A 27,856-nucleotide genomic window follows, 5' to 3' on the forward strand; every position below is an offset into this window, starting at 1 on the left:
TCTAGATCTGAACAGAAGATGAAGGGGTGTTTACTGATGAGGACAGTGGTGGTTGTGAGGGTGGAGGGGCGGTGGTGAGGTTGACAGTGGGGGAGGACTCTGGTGGTGATGATGGAGGTCCAAATCTGATGAAGATGAAGGACCATAGAGAGAGAACGTGAAAGATGAGAATGAGTTGGGGTGTGAGGATTTGACAAAACTGCCCCTGCTTTATGGGTGAAATATCCAAACTATCCATGGTGAAATATCCAGATTTTTTTAATTTCGAAAAAAAATCTAACCATTTTTGTAAAATTTTGAATTTTTTCTTTTTTTGTATTTTGAAAATTAAATTTCAGATTTTAAAAAAAAAATTCCTGAATTTTTTTCAAATTTTTTAGAATTTTTTTATTTTTTAAAATTAATTTTCCAATTTTTTCAAATTTTTTAGAATTTTTTTATTTTTGAAAATTAATTTTACAAATTTTTTAGATTTTTTTATTTCTAAATTAATATAAATGGATTTATATTATTTTTAAAAATTAAATTTCAGATACTTAGGTGTTGGTGGTACACGGTAAGATATGATGAACTTGCTTGATCCAACGGTCTTCTTTTTTAGAGATTTAAAATTAATAAAATTGGACCAAATCGATGAAGAAAACGAAGATAAAGGACCAAATTGAGACGTTTAATAGTTAAGGGACTGAGGTGAGAAGAAAAAATAAGTTGAGGGACCTGGGGATGTATTAAGCCTAATTTTTTCTATTATATTATTGATGTCATTAATCATATTAATTTAGTTTGATATAACTTGAAAACAACAAACCTTTATATTGTAAATTTTAATCCAAATTAAAATTTCAATAAAAAAAAAACACCATTACTAATTTTCAAACCTTATAAGTTGGTAAATAAGTTAGATTTTAACAAACAGGTTTTCTAGTTGACCGAGCTTATAAAACATAAGCTATAAGCTCCTGTTTTTTTAGGATTAGTAGCAAACTTAAATTAAAATATCAAAACATTAATTTTTTATTTGCTATTTGAAATTCGTACACAAAAACGTAAGAGCTTCATCTCTCTTATTCCTCATCCACCATTGTTGTTCACACCCAAAACCTCTTCCATAAAAATCACCACAACCCACTTCACAAAATTCAGTTTTTCGTTTCCTTCTCTAATCACTATCTTCAAATGTTACCTTTAGAGTACCACTTTCATTATCGATCTCCTTTAACTCATCAAAATCCACACCACCAAACATGTCAATTTTCCCGCCAAAATTCTAGGGTTTGTCCCAACCCACGTCGTTTTATTCCTTCTTCATGTCGTTTTCAATCTCAATCTTACAATTCACGAAGATTTGGATTGTGGTTCAACGAAAGATCCACAAGATGGGTTTGTCGTTCCACCAGTGAAACCGATTCAGAGGAAAAACCGGCTGTTGATGATACCGGTTCAGGGAGCAACGGTTCAGACCGGAGGAAGGAGAAACAGAGTAAAAGTGGAAAGTGGCGGTGGAGGTGGCCGGAGTTACGGTGGCAACCGTTAGTTCAAGCACAGGAGATTGGTGTTTTGCTTTTGCAGCTAGGGATGATGGTTTTTGTAATGAGGTTGATTCGGCCCGGAGTTTCGTTACCCGGGGCGGAACCTAAGGTTTCAACAACTTTTGTGAGTGTGCCTTATAGTGAGTTTTTGAGTAGGGTTAATGGTAATGAGGTCAAGAAAGTGGAGGTTGATGGGGTGAATGTTATGTTCAAGTTGAAAGGTGGTGTTGGAAATGTTGGTGATGGTGAAGTGCATCATGAATCAGAGTCTTTGGTGAAGGGTGTTGCACCAAGTAAGAGGATAGTTTATACTACAACAAGACCAAGTGATATTAGAACTCCTTATGAGAAGATGTTGGAGAATCAGGTGGAGTTTGGGTCGCCGGATAAGCGTTCTGGTGGATTCCTTAACTCTGCATTGGTAAGCATGTTGATTGAATTATTCCTTAGTAGCTAACCTTTAATAAGTTGATTAGGTAATAGGTAATAGGTAATCACACCGTTGTTAATTAATGGAACTCTAGGATTAATTGGTGAGGATATGTTGGACTGATCATAACCTAATCGCTTATTTCAATCGGTATTTTAGTTTCAAGTTTGCGGTTCGTTATGTTTTTTCTAACTGATTGTATTGCATGGGAGTGGCGGTAAGTGATTGGGAGAGATTATCAATTATCACTGACCATAGTAGTTTTTAATAGAAATAGAATAGATGATTGATATTATTTATTTTTTTGTGTTTGAAATTTTAGATATAAGTTAATACCTAAGCTAAATCTACTTAGGGTTTGTTTGGATAGAGGGCTTTGGAGTGGAGGGCTTACTTTTCATTTTTAAATTATGGACACTATAAATGTTTTTGAAAATAAATTTAAGTGTGATTGAAATACTATATGATCATTTACCATGTTGTTATTTCAATTTTTAAAAATATCAAATATTTTTCTAGATATATACTTAGCCCTTCGAAACCCTCTCCTCCAAAAAACTCATCCCAAACACACCCTTTGGCTCTGTGGGAGTTTTGGGGGGGTTTGTAGAAAAAGGAAGAAAGAAATGGAAAGAACGGAGAGTTATGAGAGTGGAGGGCTTTGTTTTCTTCATAATACAAAATCCCCCTAATTTGGGGGAACTAAAACTGTATTCGAGGGGGAGTTTGGAGGGTTTGGGTAAGTTTTACAAATCCGATATATATGTTGTTATAATACTTTTAAAGTTAAAAATACATTGTATTAATTTATCATTCTCTATATAATCACTCTCAGAATTTTTGAAATATTTTTCTATTTTTTTTCCTCTAATCTCATCCCTCCCCTCCCTTCCCCTCCCAACTCCCAAACAGAGCCTTAGAGTTTGAGGAGGTTGATGCTAGAAATGGATATCAAGGGTCTCATTTGTTTGAAAAAACATTTTCTGTTTCACTTTAAAAACAATGAAAACAAGGTCAAGATTTGTAGTAAAAGTAAAAACTAAAATGATAACATGAAACACTTTTTGAAACTAAACTGGACCCCAATCTATTATAGTTCTAGCTATTTTCTTTCCCTCCCTTTCTTCAGTTTCTTGTGTTTGGAGGAGGCTTGTGATTTAAAGCATAATTGTTTCTTTGTGGTATGTTCATTTGTCTGGAAATACTTCTACAACTTTTCAAGGATAATAAGAATTATGATTCTTTCATACTGCAGTCTTTTTACCAAGTCCTTTAAAACTGTTAATGTTCAAAATCAATAGCTGTTAGAGGTGTAAGACCTTTTTAACAAGTTCTTATCATGAATTGTAAGATACAAATTACAATACTAATAAAGTAAAAAATGTCATTTTTAAGTAAAAAACAAGTGACATAATAATATTATAAGCTGATATATCATGTATGAAGCTCAGAATAATTCAATATTAAAGTCATATAGAAAATGAAAAAAGTAAAATTGATTGGTTGTATAAATTTGAAAGAAAAAAAAAGTAGTTGCATGCACTAAGTTTAGGTAGTGATTCATTAGAATGAATCAAGATTCATCATAGTGAATAAGGATTCAAGATGATATTCATGTCCAAATAGCTATACACTAGAGATTCATTTAGATTTGGTTTAATTTAGTATCAAATTGAGATATGATTCACATGAATTGTTAGATATTGATAACCATGATAATAACCCATTTGAATTTATAGATTCTTGAAGAGTTTGTTTAAAAGAAGCAAAGTTTTATATAGGCCTAATGAAGTGAGTATGCATACACCAGGGAGAAACAAAGAACCTTCTCACATGTGTTAAACATGGCATGTTATAGTTGTGATCAGGTTATGTTTACTCTAACTTGTGAAATAAATTTTGAGGGGATTAATGTGAAATAAATATCAAGCCTTGCTTTGTACATTTGATTTAATTTAATTTAATGTTTCAGTGGGTCATAATATTCACCTTCTTATTGTAATTCGTTACAAATTTCCATGGCTGTTTCGCAGATAGCCTTGTTTTATGCTGCTGCGCTTGCAGGGCTTCTCCAACGATTCCCTATGAACTTTTCTCAGGTGTGAGTTTGCATTCTGGATCCATTTTGATTTATTGGGCCTTCTCATTCAATTATGTTTCCTACAGTTTTGAAACTATATTTTTCTAAGTGATTATATGCTGTTTGCAGCATACTGCTGGTCAGATTCGGAACCGCAAATCAGGCACTTCAAGTACAAAGTCATCTGAACGAGGTGAAACAGTCACTTTTGCTGATATTGCTGGTGTCGATGAGGCTAAAGAGGAGCTTGAAGAGATTGTGGTAGGCTGTTCCCTCATCATTTTCAGTGCTTACAATCTAAACGGTGTTTTAATTTTAAAGGCTTTCTGTTGTACAACTTAGTCATTTATTTTCATTTTCAATCTTCTGGTGGATCCAGGGATGTTTTTTTGATTATGCTGATTTTCACTTGTCAGGAATTTCTTCGAAATCCAGACAGATACACACGACTTGGTGCTCGTCCTCCTCGCGGTGTTTTATTGGTGAGTTATGCATAACTTCTCCGGAAGAAATCAAATTTTTGAAATTTGAATGGGTTTATCTGCACCAAACGTTCAGCAGAATTGTCTACCGTGTTATATTCATTATCATATTTAAGTAATTTAATTAGTTGCAATAAACTTTAGGATATTGTTTGACTACCCTATGTGCATGTCACAGGTAGCTGTAGGAATAAATCCTTCAACTATTTTTGCCCGTGTCATTTCTGCATGTTTGAGCTAGTGTCTGTTTGGAGTGACTTATTCAAGCTTATCTACTAGCATAAGAACTTGTGAGACTGTTTGAGAGAGCTTATGAAAACAACTTATGACATATCCATAAGCTATTTTTAACTTATTTCCACAAGTTTTCCATAATAGCTTTTGAAAACACCTTATAACTCATGAAAATAGCTTGACTTTATTTAATCTTTTGTTATAAAAATCTTATACATAAACACTTATATGATATGCGTTTATATAAGTGCTTAATTAGGTTGTTATCTAAACATGTAGTTTGATGAATTTTAACATTGTTTTGGATTGAGTGGTAGGCCGTAAATATCTGTTGATTTATCTTACAGGCGGGCCTTCCTGGGACAGGCAAGACTCTATTAGCAAAGGCTGTGGCTGGGGAAGCTGATGTGCCATTTATAAGTTGTTCTGCTAGTGAGTTTGTAGAGTTGTATGTTGGCATGGGTGCCTCTCGTGTAAGAGATCTCTTTGCAAGGGCAAAAAGGGAAGCTCCATCCATAATATTTATCGACGAGGTATGAAAATGTTTTCTCTTGTTTCATGGGAATCTTATATCCCGACTTGCGATTCTATTGTTAATGTTAAACCAATCAGAATTTATTTTGGTATGCAGATAGATGCTGTCGCTAAAAGCCGTGAGGCAAAATTTCGCATGGTCAGCAATGATGAACGAGAGCAAACTTTGAATCAGTTGCTCACTGTTAGTATTCCCTTGACATTACTCATTTCTTTCAAATGTAAAAAGTATTAAGAACAAAAACCCTATTATCCATGAGGCTAACAAGCTCAATTTACATTACAGGAGATGGATGGGTTTGACAGCAATTCTGCAGTGATAGTTCTTGGAGCTACTAATAGATCAGATGTCTTGGACCCTGCTGTTCGCCGTCCAGGAAGGTTTGATCGTGTAGTTATGGTATGTATTCTATATTAGTACAGTACCTCCTTTATTTTGACTTGCATGTAGACGGGCACTAACGTGTCGCTGTCCGCTTTTTTCGAATTTTTTTTTTGAAGTTACAAAACTCTGTGATTATTTACTCTAAGCTACACCAAAACTTGGTATCCATATATAGGTTTAGAATCCCAAAATACTGATATTGAACTAGCTAAGAATTCTTGACTTTGCATATCTGTAATGAACTTCCGAAAATTCTTCTTAGGTGGAAGCACCTGATAGGATCGGAAGAGAAGCAATCCTAAAAGTTCATGTTTCCAAAAAAGAACTTCCTTTAGCCAAGGATGTTGGTCTTGGCGACATTGCTTCTATGACCACTGGTTTCACTGGGTAATGCAGCTGTTTTTTAACTCTCCTTTTTCTTTGAATACATAAATATTGGATATTGATTTGACACATGTTATATTGTTACAGAGCAGATCTCGCAAACCTAGTAAACGAGGCTGCTTTACTAGCTGGAAGACAAAGTAAATCTGTTGTAGAGAAAATTGATTTCATTCATGCTGTAGAAAGATCAATAGCTGTAAGTCATACTGTGGTATATAATCAACTGAAATTGGTCTTTTGTTTATTTTGAACGTTTCTTTATGCATCTAATTGTTTACACGTGTATATTCGTTAAATTTTTCTATCAAACAACAAAATAGTAAATTAAATTTAGTTTGCCGATCAGTTGTTGTGGTGAAATTGAACCAAGTTACTTGTTTTAGGGCATAGAAAAGAAAACTGCCAAGTTGCAAGGAAGTGAGAAAGCTGTTGTTGCACGACATGAGGCTGGTCACGCTGTAGTAGGTACTGCAGTTGCAAAGCTTCTTCCTGGACAACCACGTGTTGAGGTAAACTCTTTGAAGATTCTCTATTATTAGCTTCTTTGAAAATGCTACTGCCAGTACAAATATTCGGATTCAGCTTGTGTTATATTTACAACTACTTGGTTCTTTGGAATTCATTTTTAATACGCTGTATTGTGTGTTTTTAGAAATTAAGTATATTGCCAAGGTCAGGAGGGGCTTTGGGATTTACTTATACTCCGCCAACAAATGAGGATAGATATTTGCTATTCATTGACGAGTTGCATGGTCGCCTGGTGACCCTTCTTGGAGGACGTGCAGCTGAAGAAGTTGTTTATTCTGGACGAGTTTCAACTGGTGCATTTGATGACATACGAAGAGCGACTGATATGGCATACAAGGCTATAGCTGAATATGGTCTTAATCAGACCATAGGCCCTATGTCAATGTCCACACTTTCTAGCGGTGGGATCGATGAATCTGGGGGTGCAGCTCCTTGGGGAAAGGATCAGGTTGCTGCAGTTAATTAACTAATTTACTTTTCTTCCAATTCAATCGTTTTGTATGCTGATCCTATTCTGTAAATACAGGGAGACCTCGTTGATCTTGTTCAAAAGGAGGTGCAAACTTTACTGCAGTCTGCACTGACTGTTGCTCTTTCCATTATCCGAGCAAATCCTACTGTTTTGGAGGGTCTTGGTGCTTACTTGGAAGGTAATTATACTTGCTATTTTCAATGTTTAGTGATTTTAGATATTTGGATAAACAACTTAAGTAAGTGCTTATGACATAAGTGTTTATCATATAAGTGCTTATGAATAAGATATTTATATAACAATAGATAAATAAAGTCAAATGGTTTTTATATAAGTGGTTTTTATAAGCTATCTTGGAAATCTTGTGAAAATAAGATGAAAACAACTTATGGACATATCCATCATACATTGTTTCCATAAGCTCTCCCAAACAATCTAAAAAATGCTAATGCTTGGAGTTAAAGCTTTTCTATTAAATATTGAAGGGATTGTATTGAACTTGGGATGCATCATTTGCTTCCATGACTGTAAATTGATCCTTATCATAGTTCTAAATTGTGGTTGCAATATAAAGGTTTCAGAATTCTCTGTAACTGCATTGGAACCACAATTGCAGCTGCATTTTCCCACAATATTAAGATTCACACCGTAACCACAATCACAATTTAGAACCATGATACTTATGATGTTGAACCACTTCATTTCGGTTTAGCCATAACGTTCTAATGGTGCTTGTTCTTCAGAAAAGGAGAAAGTTGAGGGTGAAGAGCTACAGAAGTGGTTAAAAATGGTGGTTGCACCAACAGAGCTTGCTCTTTTCGTCAAAAGTACTCAAGCACCTCTTCTCCCATTGCAAGAGTCTCTTCTCCCATTGCAGACAGGTTTATGACAGTAAAACGAATTTTTGAATATGGTAGCAGTGTGAAATGTAATTTGGGGCATAACTTTTCACATCACATAGCTGAAGCCAGTGAACTTCTATCTCAAATACTAATAGGATGAGTTCACCTTTACAACTTTGTATATTTCTGTAAGGTGAATTTTGCATCCTTTTTTTTTAACAGTCATAAAGTTATTTATATTTTAATCCAATTCACACAACCAATGCCACAGGTCAGGTAAATGGAAATATACATAGATATATAAATCAATTGGTCAGCTGCATCCATACATTGTTAATATGACATATGACTGGGTACTAATGTAATTTTTACATAGATGTATACAGTTTGATTATGTGAAAGAAGATATTGGACTCTTCTGTTTATGTTACTCCCAAATAATTTAACCAAATTGAAGCAAAGTAAATTAACCTGTTCGAAATGGTGACCTCTTTCCTTTAGTTATTATTGATTATTATTATTAAGATACTAATGATATAATAAAACAAGCCCATAAAGTTGAGGTATCATCATTTGATAATGAGGTTTCTTTGTCCATTTGTGAAGGTGTGAGTGATTGATAGTGATGATTTTGTCCATTTTCTTGGTGACAAAATAAGAGTCGAAATTTAATATATATATTAAGGGAAATATCTTTGCTTTATAAATGCAACTTTTTACTAGCAAAAAGAGAACAATAATGCAATATACTTATGGTGGATCATCTATTTATCTGATTGAATTTCTTTTGCAATGTTGTCATATTCATGTCGTGAATAGTCAAATACTAAATCATCCCACTATTGAAAAAAAGTTTGATAACCAAATCCAAAGGTGTGATTAAGAGTTCAGCTTAATATAGTGCTATCAATGATAGCCTATCATGATGGCATCATCATCAAGATATTGGTCAAGTAGACAAGGTAATGCATAATCATCTAAAGCTCTAAGGCAAAGTAATGCCTTTGAGGGATGAAGCTATCTAAATTCCCAAAGTTATGTAAGTGTTCAAGATCTGTAATTTGAAAATGTTACTTCAGGAACTTCTCCACATAATTTTGAGTTTTGTTTTATGAAATTGATATACATATTTAAAGACTAAGATTTTAAAACTATTATAGAAGAACCATTGCATCAAATACGATAATTACTTTGGAAGAAAATGAAAAATTGATCGTACCAAAAAATTGAAAATCCAAACATAATGAAGAAAAACTACTATTTTCCTTATTTCTTTGTGAATTGGGTTTACTCTACTTGCAACCGCTGAGACTAATCATTCAAATGTGATGAAACCAGAAAAGGTGGAAAAACTCCCGTTTTTATTATTGTGTGATTGATTTTGATAAAAAAGAATGTTAATGTTCCTAATTTTATACGATTATATGGGTGATTATGATCAAATTATGTTTCTATTGTTCCCACGGTCCAGTAGTATTACCATATGAGTTAATTGTTGATCAATTTTATTCTTTCAAAAAAAAAAAAAATGTTCGTGTTACTATTTGGCAAGACTAACACGATCTTCTTCTTCTTTTTTTTTTTTTTTACAACAAGAGTAACATCATCTTGTCTTTATTGAACTCTTATCTCACCAGGTTAAATCTCACTAATGTTAGAATCAAATGAGGGACACCCAAAAACCCGACCTAATCATCTCTTTTACACTCCTATTTTAGAAGCACTTGTTAACAAGATTTAATTTAATAATACTCCCTCCGTCCCAGACTAACTGAGCCAAAAGCTCATTTCACACATATTAAGAAAAGGAAAATGCTTTATGACACGACAACTTTTGTCGTACCATATGCACGACACATGAATTCTTGTTTAATTTCTCACTTTCATAAGTCCAATTCCATCCATCTCTCCTACTTCTACTCCATTTAATTTAAATACTAATTGTATAGTAGAACATTAAGCTTTGGTTACTGCACATACCTTTGATAGTAGAACAATGAAATCACTATGTGATACACTGTACAGTGAGTACCTTGATGGTGTTAATTTGTTGAATTCACGCTACAATATATTCAAAGGATGATGCTACATATAACCGACCTAGTTTTATACCACTTCAGGCTGTTATGTCACAGAAGCACCGCTTCAAACTATATGGAGAATTGGTGCAAGCGGTTGGTGCAGAATATTTTGTAGTAATAGATAACAAACATTTCATATTGTGAAAAATTAAATAATTTAGTTTGCTTTTATTCTACTTGTGTCAAAAAATCAATATTTTATTTTACTTGTGTTAAGAAGTTGTTAAGCATCTAGCCTGAGCCGTGAATAAACAAGTGGTAAAGGTCTTCGTGCAAATGGTGCGACAAACTTGTCGTGCCATATAGCACTACTCTTAAGAAAATGTATAAATGAAGGAGAGAGAAAAATAGTTTTAAGTGCTTTTGTTAAGTATTGGTGCATTCTCCACTATCATAAATGCAAAGTGGAATATATTAAATTGGGAGTAATGAAAGTAGTATTAATTAAAGTTATAAAGGGGAAAAAGTAATTAATATTGTATTGAAAAGTGAAATGACTCAGTTATTTTGGAACACTTTTTTTTTTGCAATTAACTCAGTTATTATGGGATGGAGGAAGTATATTTTAAGTAAATTTTACTATCTCCATTCTTATTTTCTTTGTCAAGTAGGCTAGTGGATATAAATCCACATTTTAAGATAAATAAGTGAAGTGTCTAGGGTTTGAACTCCCAAGGGGTATATTATATACAATGTTATTACTGATGATGGAGCGTCATATGATATTTTAGGCTATGTTTTTACTTATTTTTCTTTGCATTTGAAGGCAAATAAGAGGTCATTTAGAGGAATTGACAATGGTTTGAGGAACATTTTGAATTTTTTCATTCGACTCATTGTAATTCACTTTTATCCTAAATCATGCAACTCCATATATATTTTGAGTCGTTTTGATGTTAAATCATGTAAATCGGCAAAGCAAGACATCATATGAAGGATCAAGAGATAGGAAAAATGAAAATCAATGGTTCTTAAAAGGTTTTTGAAGACAATAAAAGTTAGAAAACATTCACCCCAAGTTCCAAGGCATTTCAAGACGAAAGAACACTCGAAAAAGAACGAAAAACTGTAAATTTCGACCCAAAGGTTGTCCAAAGTGCCCAGGCATATGAGATCCCTCTAGCTATTGCCTCCTGCGCCCAGGCACACCTGAGCCAGAAAATTGCACTTTTAGCTTGTTTTCCAAGGTGGATCAGAGGAAAAAGCTCAGTTCTTATCTCTTAACCTCTAAGTAATGATGTAGTATAAATAGAGACACTTGCACACACTTTTATTCATTCAAAAAGCTAGCGGTACAAAGCAAGGGTCGAACATTAGAGCTTCAAGGTAGATAGCTTTCTCGTCTTCTTGTTCTCTCTAAGGTATGTTTTTCAATTGTTTTGTAATGATGTCGGTTACCATGTGTAACTAAACCTCTCTTGATTAGGGTTCCACGATGAACCGCTACTTATTTGTTGAATTTAATTAATAAAGTTTTCTAGTGAATTTATGATTCAATTGCCTGATTTAATTTGTATATGTTCCACAGTCATATAGCCTAAGGTATATGACTGACTATCCCGCCGGTGCCAAAAGCAGAACAGTAGTCAATTGCTTATTTTCTAAATTAATTGATTATAAGTACGATTGTTAGGACTATTAGGGGAACGTCATAAATACTTGAATTTCCCAACGTTACATCACGTGGTCATGTCATACTCTTTTTTTTTTTTTTTTGAAGGAATGTCATACTCTCTTTTATCAAGTCATGTCATAACTAATATTAGTTCGAGTTAATTGCAACAAAGAAGGTGAAATGGGTTCAAGGATACCATAATTGTGGTTAACCATTTGAATCAAAAACCGAAATTCTTATTGTGCTAGACAATTAATAACTTGCAAACCCATTAAATCTCTTTTATTGCTTTTACTCAAATAAATTTCGTTAATTGCTAAGTTGAACGATAATCTCTGTGGAAACGATAACTTATCACTTTATTACTTGTTACATCACTTACCAATTCGTACATAACTTACCAACCGAGTTAAGCGCACGAGGACACTACCTCCGTTCCTATTTATAAGACGTTAAAAAATGTGTCCTTTTTTATAAGACGATTTCAAATAACAAGGTGCGTTCATTAATTTTTCATAAAAAATATGTTAACATTTCCCTATATTATAATACTCTTTCTGTCCCAAATTAACTTATCAACTTAATTTTACAAATATAAGAAAATTGTATAAATGAAAGAGAGAATAACATTTTTTTTACTAAAATACCTTTATCCTACATTGATGTACTTATATTACTATAAATGCATAATAGAAGATGTTAAATTTGCTTAAAAAAATATGCTAAATTGAGAGTGATGCAATATTAATTTGTGGAAAACATAAAAAAAAGGGTAAACAGTGCTTTTAGCCCCTGTAATATAGGGCACTTTTGGGTTTAGCCCCTGTAATTTTTTTTTTTTAGATTCCACCCTCATAATTTTTTTTTTTGTTTTGGTTTTGGCCCCTGACCCCTGTGACTCAGCAGAATCTATGAGGGGCACTGACGTGGCATTTTTTTTTATTTTTCAATTTTTTTTTGAATGCCACGTGTGTAAATGAATGTCCACGCATTTCTGATTTTTTTTAATAAAAAAATATTTTTAAAAATATTTTTTTTAAATTTTTTTTAAAAAAAAACGAAAAAAAATTCTTAAAAAATAAAAAAAATCTGAAATCTGAAATTTTTTAAAAAAATTGGAAAAACTAACAAAAATCTGGAAAATTTTAAAAATAAAAAATAAAATATGGTAAAATTAAAAAAATGAAAAAATTCTGGAAAAAATTAATAAATTTCGAAAAATTCATATTTCCAAATTTTTTTCAATACCGGAAAAATGAAAGAAATTCATATTTTTTTTGGGAAAGTATTTGTCATTCAACCGTATAACGGAAAAAAAATTCATATTCTTTTTTTTCGGAAAGCACTTGTCATTCAACCTAAGCTCGGAAGAAACAAAAATTCCCGGAAAAAATATTAATGAAAATTTTGAAATTTCGAAAAATACACAAAAAACCTAAGCTCGGTTTATAAATACACATATTTTTTCCCTTATTCTCGGTTTATAAATACACAAAAATTCCCAAAAAAAAATTTGGAAATAAATACACTGAAAAAACCTAAGCTCGACATATATACTAATGAAAATTTTGAAATTTCAAGAAATACTAATGAAGATTTCAAAAATTTCATTTTTTTAAAAATGATTAATCTTCAAGAAAATTTCGAAATTTTTTTAAATATTTTCCAGAATTTTTTTACAATTTTTATTTTTCATTAAAATTTTAATTAAAATTTTTCCAGAATTTTAATTAAAATTTTGAAAATTTCATTTTTCCAGAATTTTAATTTTTTTCAGAAAATTTCGAAATTTTATTTTTTCAGAATTTTTCATTATTTTTCATTTTTTTAATCATTTTTTATTTTTATTAATTTTTCCAGAATTTTTAAACTTTTTTCCGTATTTTTTAAATTTTTTTCATTTTTATTAATTTTTCAATTTTCCAGAATTTTTTTAATATTTTTTTCAATTTTTTATTAATTTTTCATTTTTGCTGAATTTTTTAATATTTTCAGAATTTTTTATTAATTTTCAGATTTTTTTTCAATTTTTTAATTATTTTTAATTTTTCCAGAATTTTTAAATTTTTTTTTAAAAAATAAAAAATGCCACGTGTACCCCAAAAAAATATAAAATAAAATTAATTATACAGTCAGCATGACACGTCATCAAAAAAGGTGACGCAGCATGCCACGTCAGCGCCACGTCAAAGATTCTGCTAACTCAAGGGGGTCAGGGGCCAAAACCAAAACAAAAAAATTTTATGAGGGTGGAATCTAAAAAAAAAATTTACAGGGGCTAAACTCAAAAGTGACCTATATTACAGGGGCTAAAAGCACTGTTTACCCTAAAAAAAATTAATGTTGTATGAGAAATTTAAAAGGTCATAATTTCTTTTTGCGAAATGGTCAATTATTTTGAGATGGATTCTCGTACTTACCCTTTGAGCAAAACTAACAACAAAAAATGTTGCCTTTTGAGCACATCGAAGTTGCAATGAAACGAAGTCTGTAGTGAAAATATCTAAGGGAGTTAGACCACATACATCATTTATTGAATGAACCTAAAAAGTTAACTTTTGCTTATAATAGTGATCGGAGGGAGTATAATTTTATTTTATTTTTTTAAGAGGCAAAAATAAAATTATATATAGCAACAACAACGGGATCACATCCTCAACACAATGTGTGCCTACATACGCAATCAGAGTTTATAAACAGTCAATAGACAACAAAACAAAAATCAAATGCCCAGACAATCAAGAGGTCAAGCTAGCCAACTCTGGACACCTAACACATAAACCGCATTAGCCACCTTCATCCACCAGTAAGAGTGCAATTTTACTTTTTTCTACCAACTGATGAACACTATTAACCTTATTTTGAAACAATCTATTATTACGTTCGGACCACAAAATCCAAACGCATAATAGCCACAAAAGATGCATAAATGAACGTCTTGTCGCCGACCCGCCTGGCAGATAAATAAACTGCTGAAAATGGTCAGATATATCAAAAGGATCAGCCCCTGAGACTCCAACCCAATCACGAACAAGGAACCAAAATTCACGAAAAATGGACAAGAGACAAACAAATGTTGCGCCGTTTCCACTTCACCGCACCCAATCACGCACATTTGAGCCACCTGAGAAATGATCCCACGAGCCACAAGATTTGATTTGGTGGGTAATTTGTTGCGGAGTAGTTGCCAAGCAAGGAGAGACACCTTTATCGGGACATATATGTGTCAAATCAAATTAGAAACCGTGTCCACAACCTGACTGTCATCCGCAATGAGCATATAATAAACACTACGAACGGATTAATCGCCATTTGTATCAAGGCGCCAACTCCAACGGTCAGTGTTCGGAACCTGCAAAATAATATCAGAAAAACAGCTTACATTACTGTAACAATTCCTTCTCCCACTCCCATAAGAGCCCGTTTATTAATTTTTTTTTAAAATAAAAAACTACTTTGTAGATAAAAGTAACCACTTTTAACAATATTGCATCTGTTTATTACAATTTTTTTAAAAATAAAATAAAATATAAAAGTATGTGTAGATTTTACTGCCTGCTTGTGGGATTGGGGACCAGAGTTTTTACTGTGTAACAAGGAACTCTCAAAGCCGCTTCAAGCAAAATCGTCAAATATGAGAAAACGTGTTCTGACAATCAACATGTTTTTTAAATTATTTGTGTTTGATACTTTTGTCTTCATAACACCAGAAGGTGTGACCTTTACAAAGAGTTCAAATAGTCATGCATAGAAATGCAGTGTCGCCTATGTATATGAATGTTGTATTTAAGAGGATTGATTTTGCTAACTAGAAAAGCTTAGCGGCACATCTTATTGTTCGCTTGCATTCTATTTATGTATAAAGATTAGCATAATGTTCTATTCAAAGAGCTTGAAATGAGAGAAAGCCAATCCTGTAAACACAACACCCTCCAACATTGTTCACTCACCCAATCAGTGTTATTTCATTGTCGCATGATAAGACCAATCCTGTAAACTGCTTCTTCAGAACTTCTCTCTCTCAGACACTAGACACCGGTTTGTCATGCAAATGTGTTTGATTACACGTTCATCTTTGTTTTCTCAACGTGCTGTTTCGAAAGCTATAATTGGAGAAGATGGTCTCACTTTAGGTTATGTAGGCATGCGTAGAGAAAACATATAAATCAGATAAGTTATAGTTCAATAATTGGAGACAAATGAAAAGAGATAAAAATTATAAGCAAAACATTTAAGAACAATCTAAATTTTAATGATTTCTTTACAATAGCCAATAGGATATTGTGTTGTTGAACCCACTTGGGTTGTCATGATGGCATTGACTTGGGACGTAGGAGTGTGTTCCTCCTCGAGATCTCAAGTTTGATTCTTGCAGTGTCAATTTAAGTGGGTTAATTTAGCTTCTTCAAAAAAAAATGTGTTGCATTTTTAAAAGTCTGAATCGATTTAGACACACCAGAAATAAATTTCAAATTATTTTGAGAAACTTAAATTCATTCTATTTGTTAAGGAGTCACATATCTATTGACGTTGACAGGACCCTGGGTCAGGGGGTTCAAACATTCACTTTCAAATTTTTACCATGAATGTGTATATTGTTGTCATATTGATCTATGAATGTATCAAAATTTCAAATACATTCATAAATGTCTCTCTTATTTAGTCATTTTAATCGTCGAATTAGTTTTTAGATAGTCAATCTTATTCTAGAATATGTTTTGTCATTGTCCAATTTAATCTATAAAATTACTAAAAAAAACATATGCACTAAGGATGTGTTTGCAATTTTGATACACTTGGAGAGTATGATAAGAGTGTCTCACACATTCATGGCATGAAAACCAAAGAGATACAACCAGACATTCAAATATGTAAAAAAGAGAAAGTAGAAGTGCAGAAGTGAAACAATCTTTGAGATAAAGGTGCAAATTTAAAATTTCAGGGGATTCAAAATTGAAATTGGATAGATTAGTAGATGTAATTTTAAGAACCCAGGGGGTTCAGCTGAATCCTCTGAGGTGTATGCAGCTCCGCCAATGCACACATTGGATAAAAGATGGTCTGAATCTGTGTTTATAAGTGGGGGCAATCCTCACCTCACAAGTCGGTTTTGTAAGAATGAGTTAAACCCAAATCAAAGCCTCTCCAAGATCCATTGGGTCACCTGCTATTAGGTTTAAACTATCGGCCACCACTATTTATGTCCACAAACCAAACTCAATAGTGTTGGTAGTGAGGGGTGTGTTAAAGAGTCCCATATCAGACAAAAAATGGCAACATAACTAAAAAGTAAAGGATAAATTTGCAAACAAACTCACAATCAGAGTTACTAGTATACAACGGCAAAATGCCTACAAATAATCTGATAAAATCATAGTGACCGAAATATCCATGTCTCCGGACCTGCAATATTGACAAGATGACAAACAAACAATACCGCACTCAGACGACGAAATCACGAAGAAAAACTTAGATATATGTGATTTAGATTGAAATAGAGAAAAAAAATGAAGAGAAGTGATTTTGGGTCAAAATTTGACCCAATGCCACCCTCTCAAAGCAGAAAATGGAAGAAAGAACCTAAAGAGAAAAAACTTAATTTAATTTACTTTCATTGACTTAATCATGTCCTTGTTTATGTATCATCATGTCCTTATTGAACTCATGCATCATTGACTTTAATTGGCTTAAAGGTCGAGTTCGATTCTAAAAAATTTATCAAGTTTAACGTTAGAATCAAATGAAGGACACACAAAACTCGACCTAAAACGTCCTAAGCAAGGGAAGAGCTACAGAACCCATCGAATTTACAAAAATGCAAATATACTTTATACATTTTGAACCTCCGAATTATTTTTTTCTTCACTTTTTTTTTTTTGACGTTAAAGAAAATTTCATGGACAAAAGTTTGACAATGAATCAAAAGTCAAAACTGCAGAAATATAAGGTGAAGTCTCTTACATCCATATATAGTCAAAATTATGAAGAGAGTATTGAGGTAAATAATGGGTAGCTTGGTTAGCCTCACGCCTAACATGCAAGAAACTTAAACTATGAAAAAAGACATTAAAATTAATGCAATCTTCAAGAATAGATCCAACATAGTTTGGATATTGTTGATGAGTGTTCAACGTCTGAAACACATTAGGAGCATCTGATTCCGCTATATGATTCAGAAAAGACATGTCTTTTGCAAATTTCAACCCCTTCCGCATAGTTAAAGCTTCTGTTACGTCTGAATCTAGTAATGAAAAGACTTGACAACAACTAGCAACAACGAAACACCTTCATAATCTCTCATAACAACACCAATACCCCATTTACCCCCTATGTTGGACCTGCTACATCCACATTTAGCTTATAACAACCACAACCAGGGGGTGTCCAGTGAACATCAGATATGAGTAAGTTTGGACCTCCACTTAACATCTTCAACAACACCGTACTGGCATTATTAAAGCTAGCAATAGATCTCTGCGTCTTTTGTACAGTGGTAGTCACATCAATTTCAGTCCCCTAAAAACATTTTTTTTTATTTCTAGTGCACCATATTTCATAACACAAGGCCAACACACTAACTATAATATCCTCATTTGTATCAATAATATTTCTTTTCAGCCACTTCTGAAAAGGTACGTACCTGGAAGCATGCAAATTGAACACCACACCCAAAGAAGAAGCAAACCACATATGCTTTGACCAATGACAGTCCATAAAGAGATGTGAAATTATTTTATTATGTTACCCACAATAAACACATAATGGATCACAACATATTCCTTTTTTAAAAAAGATCATTTTTGAGTGGTAGTTTTTCATGTAAAATCTTCAAAGCAAAATGGATGTGCCTTGGAATACTTCTTATTTTCCAAACTTGTTGATCAATGTCTTGCATTGTGCTATGAGAGACAAGTACCTCACGCCTTGCCTCTGAGAAACGTTATGCACTCTTCATAGAAAAAATAGCAGATCGTGAAGCACCCCACACAAACTCATCTTGTAATTGGGAGAAAGAAATTGGCAATTGAAGAATTTGTTGAGCCTCAAAGGGGAGAAAAGTTTCATTAATTAAAGGAGCATTTCAACATCGAGATTTTTGATTTACGATCATCAGGTAATTTCAGCTGAAAGAGATTTCTGATTTATCCAAATTGATGAGTTGACCAGAAATAGACGGATAAGAATTAAACACTCCTTAAATGGTTTAAGCATCTTGAATAGAATCACTACAAAAAAAATAGGATATCATCTGAAAAAAAATAAATGATTAAATATTTGTCGTGGCTTCGTCACTAACGCTAAAAGGGCTTGATAGCGAGTTAATTTAATATTTTATTTTAAGTAAATTTTACTATATAAGTACATGCATAATTTCTGTAAAAAAAAAAGTACATGCATAATTTATCCTAAAAAACAGTACATAGATAGATTTTTTACTTACCCTTTGAGCAAAGACAAGACACCAACAAAAAAGAGTCACCCTTTGAGCACATCAAAATTGAAATGAATGGAAGTTTGTAGTAAAAAATGTAGTAAGAATCACAAGAACCACGTCATGTCCCATTTGTCCCGTGCCACTTTTTGTGAGTGTTTCTCTTTCTTCTAATATAAATACACGACACTCTCCAACGTTAGTGTAGAACCGTTCACTCTCTCAATCACTGGCCATTTCATTTCTGCAGATAAGACCAGCTTCTCAGGTCTCTCTCTCTCTCTCTCTCTCTCTCTCTCTCTCTCTCTCTCTTGTTACACATCATTTCATATTCATCTAACATATGATCATGTTTTTTTTTTTGTTTGACAAGTTTGATGTGTCTTTGATTTGATTTTTTTTTATAACCTTATTCTTGGTTTTTGATTGCATTTTAGAGCAGTGAGATTAGGGAGAAATTGAGCTTGCATGGAAAATATCGTCTCACTTTAATTGATTTATACATGCAAAAGAGAAAGCATGTAATTTATTAGTGTAATTTAATAATCAGAGACAGTTAATTATAAGCGTGCATGTTTGGATTTGTGGTGAGTTTGACGAAATCACTGTGATTTTGTTGAAGTTCTAAAGTGTAGTTTTTGTCAAAACTATGGTATCAGACAGTGATTCTGTCATACCCACCGTTAATTCAAACATGCACTACGAAAAATCTAAATCTAATTGGTTTTTTTCTTTTTTGAGATAAATCTAAATCTAATTGCTTTGTTTACAATAATTTTGGTGTTGTAAATTTTTGTAGGTGATTCCACTTAAGGGGTCATTTTTTTTTTAATTTAATTAAATTTTTTTTAAAAAAAATGAGGAGGTTATTTTGATAACTCTTGCATCACAGTATGGCTTGTTTGGTTGTCATAATATCTTTTTTGTAAAAGGGGCATGGAAGATGTTGTGTGAAAGTATATGCTTTTGTCTTGTTCTGCTTTTCTGAGATGAAGGAATCTTCACTCAACAACCCCTTGTGAATTTGTGTCTGGATATTTTTGGGTATTTTTATTTAGTTTTAAATAATCTTTTCTGTCGTGTCAAAAAGATCGGGATATTGACAATGATGTGTGGCTCTAAAGACAGTCCTATCTTGCTTCCATTTTGTTATATGTACAAACTATACCTACACTTCAGCTGGAAGGCATGTTTGATGTCCGACGCCGATACAACACTCACGCATTTGGTTTATTCCAATTGAATACATATGATGAAAAGTGAGAATCATTCTTAGGGGTTTTGATATGGATTTTTTCATCAAGAGCATTAAGTTGATTTCTAAGTATTTGAAATTAATTTTTTTGACATAGAATCTATTCAAATTTATGTATATTGATAACATAAATTTACACTTTTTGTATGCACGCCAGTTGTTTAAACATTTGATATTCAAAATTGAATTTTGTAGTTCTGCGTCGAGATGGCGTCGGTGCATGCTAATGTGACATCGGTTGTTTGCAAGAATGGTAACCATGCTTCTCAATCAAAGTTCCCGAATTCTACATTTTTGCCTCGGTTTGACGTTGTTGGACGCACTTCAAATGCTTGGAAGAAGGAACTAGCTCCATCTTCCATGGCTTTGGTACCTAGAGCCACATTGACATTCGATCCTCCAACAACTAATGCAGACAAAACCAAACAAAAGAAGCACACCGTTGACCCTGCTTCTCCTGATTTTCTTCCACTTCCGTCCTTCGAGGAGTGCTTTCCAAAGAGCACAAAAGAATCCAGGTATACTTTGTTTTCATTAAATACATACTTTTCAATATTAACAGGCTTCGATTTACAAATCGTTTGACTTTCTGTGCCTTTTGTTAGCAAACTTGCTATGTGAGCACCGTAATTAATATATCATCATGTTTCCAGGGAAGTCATTCATGAAGAAAGTGGTCATGTGCTCAAAGTTCCATTTCGACGAGTTCACTTGTCTGGTGATGAATCACACTTTGATAACTATGACACCAGTGGTCCCCAAAATATAAATCCAAGGATAGGTATGAAAATCATGTTTTTATTCTCGCCATGGCATTTTCTTTATATCTTGAATCTGTGGTACGTTTTTGTGTGAATAATGTTAGACTAGTAAGGACAGGTTTTACCTTGTCTCCGAGTTTCTTCAGTTTGCTATGATTGTCCACATGTTCTCGATTGACCAAACTCTTAATTTCTATTAACCATTTTGGCAATATACATTGACAATGAAACTTAGCTAACTGAGCATTTTCATTTTTATATGTTTTTATTTATCAACACTTGTTTTTCCTGAAGTTAGCATGGAATAGCATGTAGTAATATGATATATGAGTCTTAGATTAGTTGCTAATGTATACTAACACCAAGTCTTTAGAAAATTGAATTAATTTAGTTGGTTTTGTTTTCATGTATTTGAATTAGGACTCCCAAAATTGCGCAAAGACTGGATTGATAGGAGAGAAAAAATCGGTGCTCCAAGATTCACTCAGATGTACTATGCTAAGCAAGGAATCATTACCGAGGAGATGCTTTATTGCGCGACTCGCGAGAAGCTCAACCCAGAGTTTGTGAGGTCAGAAGTTGCTCGTGGACGAGCTATCATCCCTTCCAACAAGAAGCACTTGGAGTTGGAGCCTACAATAGTCGGAAGGAACTTTTTGGTGAAAGTAAATGCAAACATTGGAAATTCTGCAGTTGTAAGCTCTATAGAAGAGGAAGTTTACAAGGTTCAATGGGCAACTATGTGGGGAGCTGATACTGTCATGGATCTCTCAACTGGTCGCCACATCCATGAAACTCGAGAGTGGATCTTGCGCAACTCTGCCGTTCCAGTTGGGACTGTACCTATTTATCAAGCACTTGAGAAAGTTAACGGAATTGCAGAAGATCTTACCTGGGAGGTTTTCAGGGATACCTTGATTGAACAAGCTGAACAAGGTGTTGATTACTTCACCATCCATGCAGGAGTACTTCTTAGGTATATTCCTTTAACTGCAAAGCGTATGACCGGAATAGTTTCGAGAGGAGGATCGATTCATGCAAAGTGGTGCTTAGCTTATCACAAAGAGAATTTCGCTTATGAGCACTGGGATGACATACTCGACATCTGCAATCAGTATGATGTGGCACTATCCATTGGTGATGGTTTAAGACCTGGATCCATTTATGATGCAAATGACACAGCTCAATTTGCCGAGCTTTTGACACAAGGAGAACTCACTCGTAGAGCATGGGAAAAGGATGTACAGGTGATATATATATAATATCAAACTTTCTTTACTGAATAAATTTTGGCAATTTAAACTAATGTCACCTTAACTTCAACTTTGATATTGACCTTATATAATATGCACATATCCATTTTCTGCATTTCTTTTCATTCTTGATTATGTAGTATGAATAACGAGGACTTTATTGTGACTATTCTAGTTATATTTTTTAGTATTATTGACTTAGGTAGCCGCTGTTGAATTCACCACTGCTGCTGAATCCAGTTCTTATAGTCATACTAAAATAGTGCACCATGGTTTTAACTAGATTTTGTTATATGGTGATCTTATCTATTTTGGCCCTGTTTAAATAAACAACTTAATTACTTAAGCACTTACCATATAAGTTCTTGTATATAAAATTTTCTATAACAAAATATAAAATAAAGTCAAATTATTTTCATATTAAGCTATAAAATGTTTTCATATGATATCCTAATATATTTCGACTATCATCAGCTGATGTGTTAACTGCCGTAAGTATATGTCTGGAGACCATGATTTCTTTTTGTTTACTTTGAGTTGCTTTACAGGTGATGAATGAAGGACCAGGACATGTTCCAATGCACAAGATTCCTGAAAACATGCAAAAACAGCTAGAATGGTGTAATGAAGCACCTTTCTACACTCTTGGTCCTTTAACAACCGATATTGCCCCTGGTTACGATCACATCACCTCTGCTATTGGTGCTGCAAATATCGGTGCACTTGGTACTGCTCTTCTCTGTTATGTTACTCCAAAAGAACACCTCGGGTTGCCAAACAGAGATGATGTGAAGGCTGGAGTTATAGCTTACAAGATTGCTGCTCATGCTGCTGATTTAGCCAAACAACATCCACACGCTCAAGAATGGGACGATGCCTTAAGCAAGGCAAGATTCGAATTTCGATGGATGGACCAGTTTGCTTTGTCATTGGATCCAATGACAGCCATGTCCTTCCACGATGAAACATTGCCGTCAGAAGGTGCAAAGGTGGCACATTTCTGCTCGATGTGTGGTCCTAAATTCTGCTCTATGAAGATAACTGAGGATGTCCGAAAGTATGCTGAGAAACATGGGTATGGGGAGGATGTTGAGGAAGCTTTGAAGCAGGGGATGAATGCTATGAGTGCAGAATTTCTTGCTGCGAAGAAAACGATCAGTGGAGAACAACATGGTGAAGCTGGAGGAGAGATTTACTTGCCAGAATCTTACATAAGTTCTAAGGAGGGGTAAGGCTTAGTATATTGTATAACATTTTTTATAAGTCTTGCATTTTCACTTAATATAGATTAAAAAGACAAGTTGTGAATCAAGTATATAAAGATGCTAATAAGAAAACTTTTACCGAGTAGGAAACTTAATATAGAATATTTCATACATCATAATCCACATTATTATACAAATCATGCGGTCCCTTTGATTGATTACTTAACATATCATAATCCAAGTACTTTTTTTGCAGGGCTATATAAATGGTCCAAATCATTTGAGAGAACATGGAGCTAGATACACAACTGGCCCGCCAGGATGGTGATGTATTTTCAGGCTATGGAATAATACAAAGTTTACTTTGTGAACAACTTTTAAGAACTTCATCTTTATTCTACTTTTGTCGTGTTATCCAATTCTCAGCAATAAATTGCATTACTATCAAATCATCTTGTTTGTTACAATCTTTATCTTTTGGGAAGTTATTAACTCGCGAGATGCACCAGGGGTGCCTGTATCTGCATGAGCTCTGGCTATTAAGCTAGCACGCTAGCAGTTCGGGCTGAGACAGTCCCTTCGAACCTGATCAGGGTGATGCCTGCGTAGGGAGCGTGCATTACTTTTTTGTTTTTGTTATATTTCTGCAGATGTGTTATATACTATTTGCGGAAGCGGCTACAGCATGTTGGTCGTGCCAATAGTTCACGGTTGGAAAGTAGCTGAACTTGAAGAATATACTGCATGATCTGAATAATTAGTTTCCTATTGTTAAAATATAGAATGAAGGTCTTATAATACATCATAAATTATACTAAATCTCTCATAATCATGAAAGGTGAAGTTTTCTCTGACGAAACTATGTGATGTATGGATTTGGGTTAAAATACGAGTTTGAAATATTGATTGTTCAATATTGATCAAACGGTCATCAATGTGGTTGACTGCGTGCAATCACAGGATTGTGGCAGCACACATTTCAAACTCGTCAAGTACACGCATTATTTTAATCCTACATGTCTAATAAAATATAGCTCACATTATCTTTAGAGTAGTGCTATTTGCAGCGAACTGCAACATAGCGAAGGTATTGCGAAGTGTTTTCCATCCTTAGATTTCTTTTGGTGGAAAACATGGGCCCTTGGATACAAATCAGGAAACCGCTGCTGTTTTAAAGAAATTGCCAACAACACGTTCGGGAATTTTTCTCTCGCGAGATCAAGCAATTTCCGTATCTTTATGGTTTAAAGATAGTATTATATCTCCATCATTAGATTAATCCAACCGCTGAGGCTAGGTTGATGAATTGAAGGATGCACGATACTAAACAGAAGATTTAGAATTCAAACACTAAAAGCTAACCTAATCTTCCCAACCATTTCAACCATCCAATCTTTTATTTGCTGCCACAACATTATTAAGATTGAAGGTTTTTCTCTTATGATTTGTCCAAATATAAGGGAACCAGGAATGTTTATTGAACCAAAATCCCACTATGTCTTTGCCTAAGTAAAGTATCATGAAAGTATTCTCTACATAGTCAATGGGAAATAAGAAAACAAATTTCTCTTCTCATTTGTTTCCTTTTCACCAATTACATATTCCTCTTTTCTAACCATCCTTAACCTACCTTTTTTTGGGCACTAGTCTTTGTACCTTCTATACACCTCTTTCATGACAAACCAAAACTCACAAGAAAAACACACACATACTTGTTTCCTAATTAAGGGTCTATTAAAGATTATAAAAAATTCAAACACACTCTCAAGTCTCAACCATGAAAAATGTTTCATTTATAGCAAAAGAAAATTTATTAACATGGCTAACTAAATCTGAACCTTCTTATTTACTCATTTCCAACCATTCTAACGACTATATTGTTGGGTCTTACCAACTACAATTCCTTTTATCTTTTACCACATAACATTACAAACAAATTCCCTCTTCCTTTCACTACCTCCATTGTATATAACACAATCACCATGCAAAATGAAAATAAAAGAGAAACAAATGAGTTGCACTAGCTACTTCTTTGAGAAAACTAGCATGTCATGGAAAAAGAACATTAGGAAGAGAGAAGCTAGAAACTTGCATGGAAAGTTCTGCTGCATAATAAGGATTCCTTGGAGGTCAGAATTTTCCCCTATTGAGTTTCTGAAGGGTGTTGCAGAAAGAGTTAAAAAAGCCATGTGCATGTCGTCTGTGAGAAGATCCTCGAACCGAGTTTCATCTTCCATGGGAAGATCAAAGACTATTGGTGTCTCTGCTGATTATTTTAGAGCATCTGCTGTTGAGGATTGCATTGAGTTCTTCCACATCCAATCTTCCTTTTCTAGATCAAATTCCTTAACCGCTACTCCTAAAAACGAGTTAATGCGTTTTTCTTTAAGAAAGCTTGATTCATAGAATCTGAACCATTCAGGTGTGCTTGCTATATATCAGAGTGTATTATCTTGCATGTGATAAGGTTTACTGAATAACAATGGTTTGACACCAGAAGGTTGTTGTTGAATGTGTCATATATGTGTGCTATATATCTAAGAGAACTACATAAACTTAACTTATTGTATCTTCTTTAGATGAGTTACCAAGTTCTAATAATGTGTGCATCGTTAGAGATTTTCATAAGCTTATCATAGCTTCTCCATAATCATGGTGTCAGATGTGTGGTAAAATGATAGTTACCCTAGAATCACTTGGTTGAAAATTGAAAATTTGTTCTTCAAACTTGGTGACCGAGGTTCAATACTCTGGCACACCGAAAAAAGGTGTGGTAAAATGGTTAAGAGTTCCATCTTCGCTCCACCGCAAAAGAATTGTTTTAAAAGACAGATGTTACTTGTTATTTTATTAGTAATGAGAGTTGAATTTACGATCTTCTTAACACCCTAACATATATGTCACTCCTGCAAATCACCCAGCAAAGCAGCCCTCTTGCTTGAGAGGATACATTAGAGATCTAATAAAAAATTATTCTTGAGTCTGGCCACAGCAGTGCAAATTTCTGCATCTTTAATTAGAGGAAATTTTTCAGTTAACAGTACTATGCCAAATTTGGATCAATATTTTATTAAAAACCAGTTAACAGTGTATAGGCCATGCCATTCATATTTTCTTCACTTGATTCTATTGAAATTTAATTTGAATATTTTACTGCAGAAGGTAGAGTTAAAACTTAAAGCAGAAGATTATATTTGGAAGTCCCTAGAATGAAAGTTACATACTTTGTTGAAATTTACCTCACTCCTTTCAAGACATTAGTTCTATTAGAAGCTCTAATTTTCTCTCTCTAGCTAACAAATTAACCACTAACATTTGCCTATGAAAAAAAAAAATAAAGAGTTCAAATTGTTAAACAGATTATACCTGGTTGGTAACTGATCCAAAATGAATAGATTTTTTTCTGTAAAATGTAAATAAAATATGAACCAACATCAAGCATAATTATTGATACCATAAATTATATATTCATAAGGTCAAGATGGCCAAGTGGAAAGTACAACAATGCATACATTTAAAACATGTAAAAAAAATTGAAGGCAAATTAATTGCTTCTTCACTTGGCAAACAAGCCACCAAGGCCACCACCCTTCTTCTTTTGTGGTGGCACAACCACGGTGTTCTTGCGACCGTTGCTAGCTGTTCCTCCACTCTTCTCCTCCACCTTCTTGAGGATAGGATCAGTCTCAAAAAACTGGTCTTCCTTCTGCATTCCTCCAAGAATCCAATCCAGAAAACCTTTCTCTTCTTTGATGGGTGCACTTGTAGTACCCTTTGTTGCAGTAGGTGCCAAAACTCTAGTTCTAGTAGTTGTTGGAGTAAATGACATGAACAATGAAGTCATTTTGATATCTTTGAGACTTTGAGAATTAATCAATGGTACTTTAGAAGAAAATGGGGTGGAGAGAATTTTGTGATTGAGGAGAGTGGTTGCAAAGTGTTGATGATAATATAATGTATATCTTTTGTGGCTGGATCTAATAAGGGAATGTGAGCCATTGGATTATGTTTAGTATGGTGACATGGGACTTTATACCACGAGTCCTCCACAAGTGCATTATCTTGATTGTTTTTTATTTTATTTGGTACCTATAATTTTTCACATATATGCAAAGTTATGGCAAGTTGGAGGTTCATATCCTTGGTTGATGAGGCTGTGACTTTGACGTGTGGCTAAACTAGAACCATTGCCTCTTCTACCCCCTTTTGGGTATTTTCTTGGTCAAGTGTTATATTGGATCATATCAAGAAAGGAATAAGGCCCAAAATATGAAGAAATTTTTTGACTATTACTTTTCTCACGCGTCCTATTTTTTTTCTTTTCAAAATACCCTTGGTTCAGATTATATAATCC

General features: G+C 33.7%; 3 protein-coding genes across 8 annotated transcripts; 2 read left to right on the top strand and 1 right to left on the bottom strand.

Moving 5' to 3' along the window:
- Positions 1-1,073: 1,073 nt before the first annotated feature.
- On the top strand, positions 1,074-8,325 carry LOC146938943 (ATP-dependent zinc metalloprotease FTSH 9, chloroplastic-like). Its single transcript, XM_085752782.1, has 13 exons — positions 1,074-1,950; positions 3,993-4,058; positions 4,169-4,300; positions 4,456-4,521; positions 5,103-5,288; positions 5,387-5,473; positions 5,576-5,689; positions 5,937-6,061; positions 6,146-6,254; positions 6,442-6,567; positions 6,711-7,034; positions 7,113-7,236; positions 7,802-8,325. The coding sequence occupies exons 1-13, from the start codon at positions 1,177-1,179 to the stop codon at positions 7,945-7,947; spliced, it is 2,379 nt and encodes a 792-aa protein (XP_085608908.1). The 5' UTR covers positions 1,074-1,176; the 3' UTR covers positions 7,948-8,325.
- A 10,909-nt stretch (positions 8,326-19,234) lies between these two features.
- On the top strand, positions 19,235-24,416 carry THIC (thiaminC). Of its 6 annotated transcripts, none has more exons than XR_015031456.1 (7): positions 19,235-20,287; positions 20,479-20,801; positions 20,937-21,064; positions 21,465-22,291; positions 22,846-23,525; positions 23,759-23,859; positions 24,012-24,416. XR_015031456.1 is itself a non-coding variant. In XM_085752784.1 (6 exons), exons 2-6 carry the CDS (start codon positions 20,491-20,493, stop codon positions 23,766-23,768), a joined length of 1,956 nt encoding a protein of 651 aa, XP_085608910.1. In that variant the 5' UTR covers positions 19,235-20,287; positions 20,479-20,490; the 3' UTR covers positions 23,769-23,951. The 6 variants fall into 6 exon arrangements, 2 of the variants coding, with proteins under 2 accessions (XP_085608910.1, XP_085608909.1); XR_015031457.1 differs by having other exon boundaries at positions 23,759-23,826; XR_015031454.1 differs by having other exon boundaries at positions 19,235-19,296.
- Positions 24,417-26,936: 2,520 nt separating this feature from the next.
- LOC146938945 (uncharacterized) lies at positions 26,937-27,501 on the bottom strand. Its single transcript, XM_085752785.1, has one exon. The coding sequence runs from the start codon at positions 27,344-27,346 to the stop codon at positions 27,059-27,061; it is 288 nt and encodes a 95-aa protein (XP_085608911.1). The 5' UTR covers positions 27,347-27,501; the 3' UTR covers positions 26,937-27,058.
- Between the last annotated feature and the right edge of the window lie 355 nt (positions 27,502-27,856).

The sequence above is a fragment of the Medicago sativa genome, chromosome 3, assembly GCF_051527215.1.
Source record: "Medicago sativa cultivar Bolivia chromosome 3, Bolivia_mono, whole genome shotgun sequence".
NCBI lineage: Eukaryota > Viridiplantae > Streptophyta > Magnoliopsida > Fabales > Fabaceae > Medicago > Medicago sativa.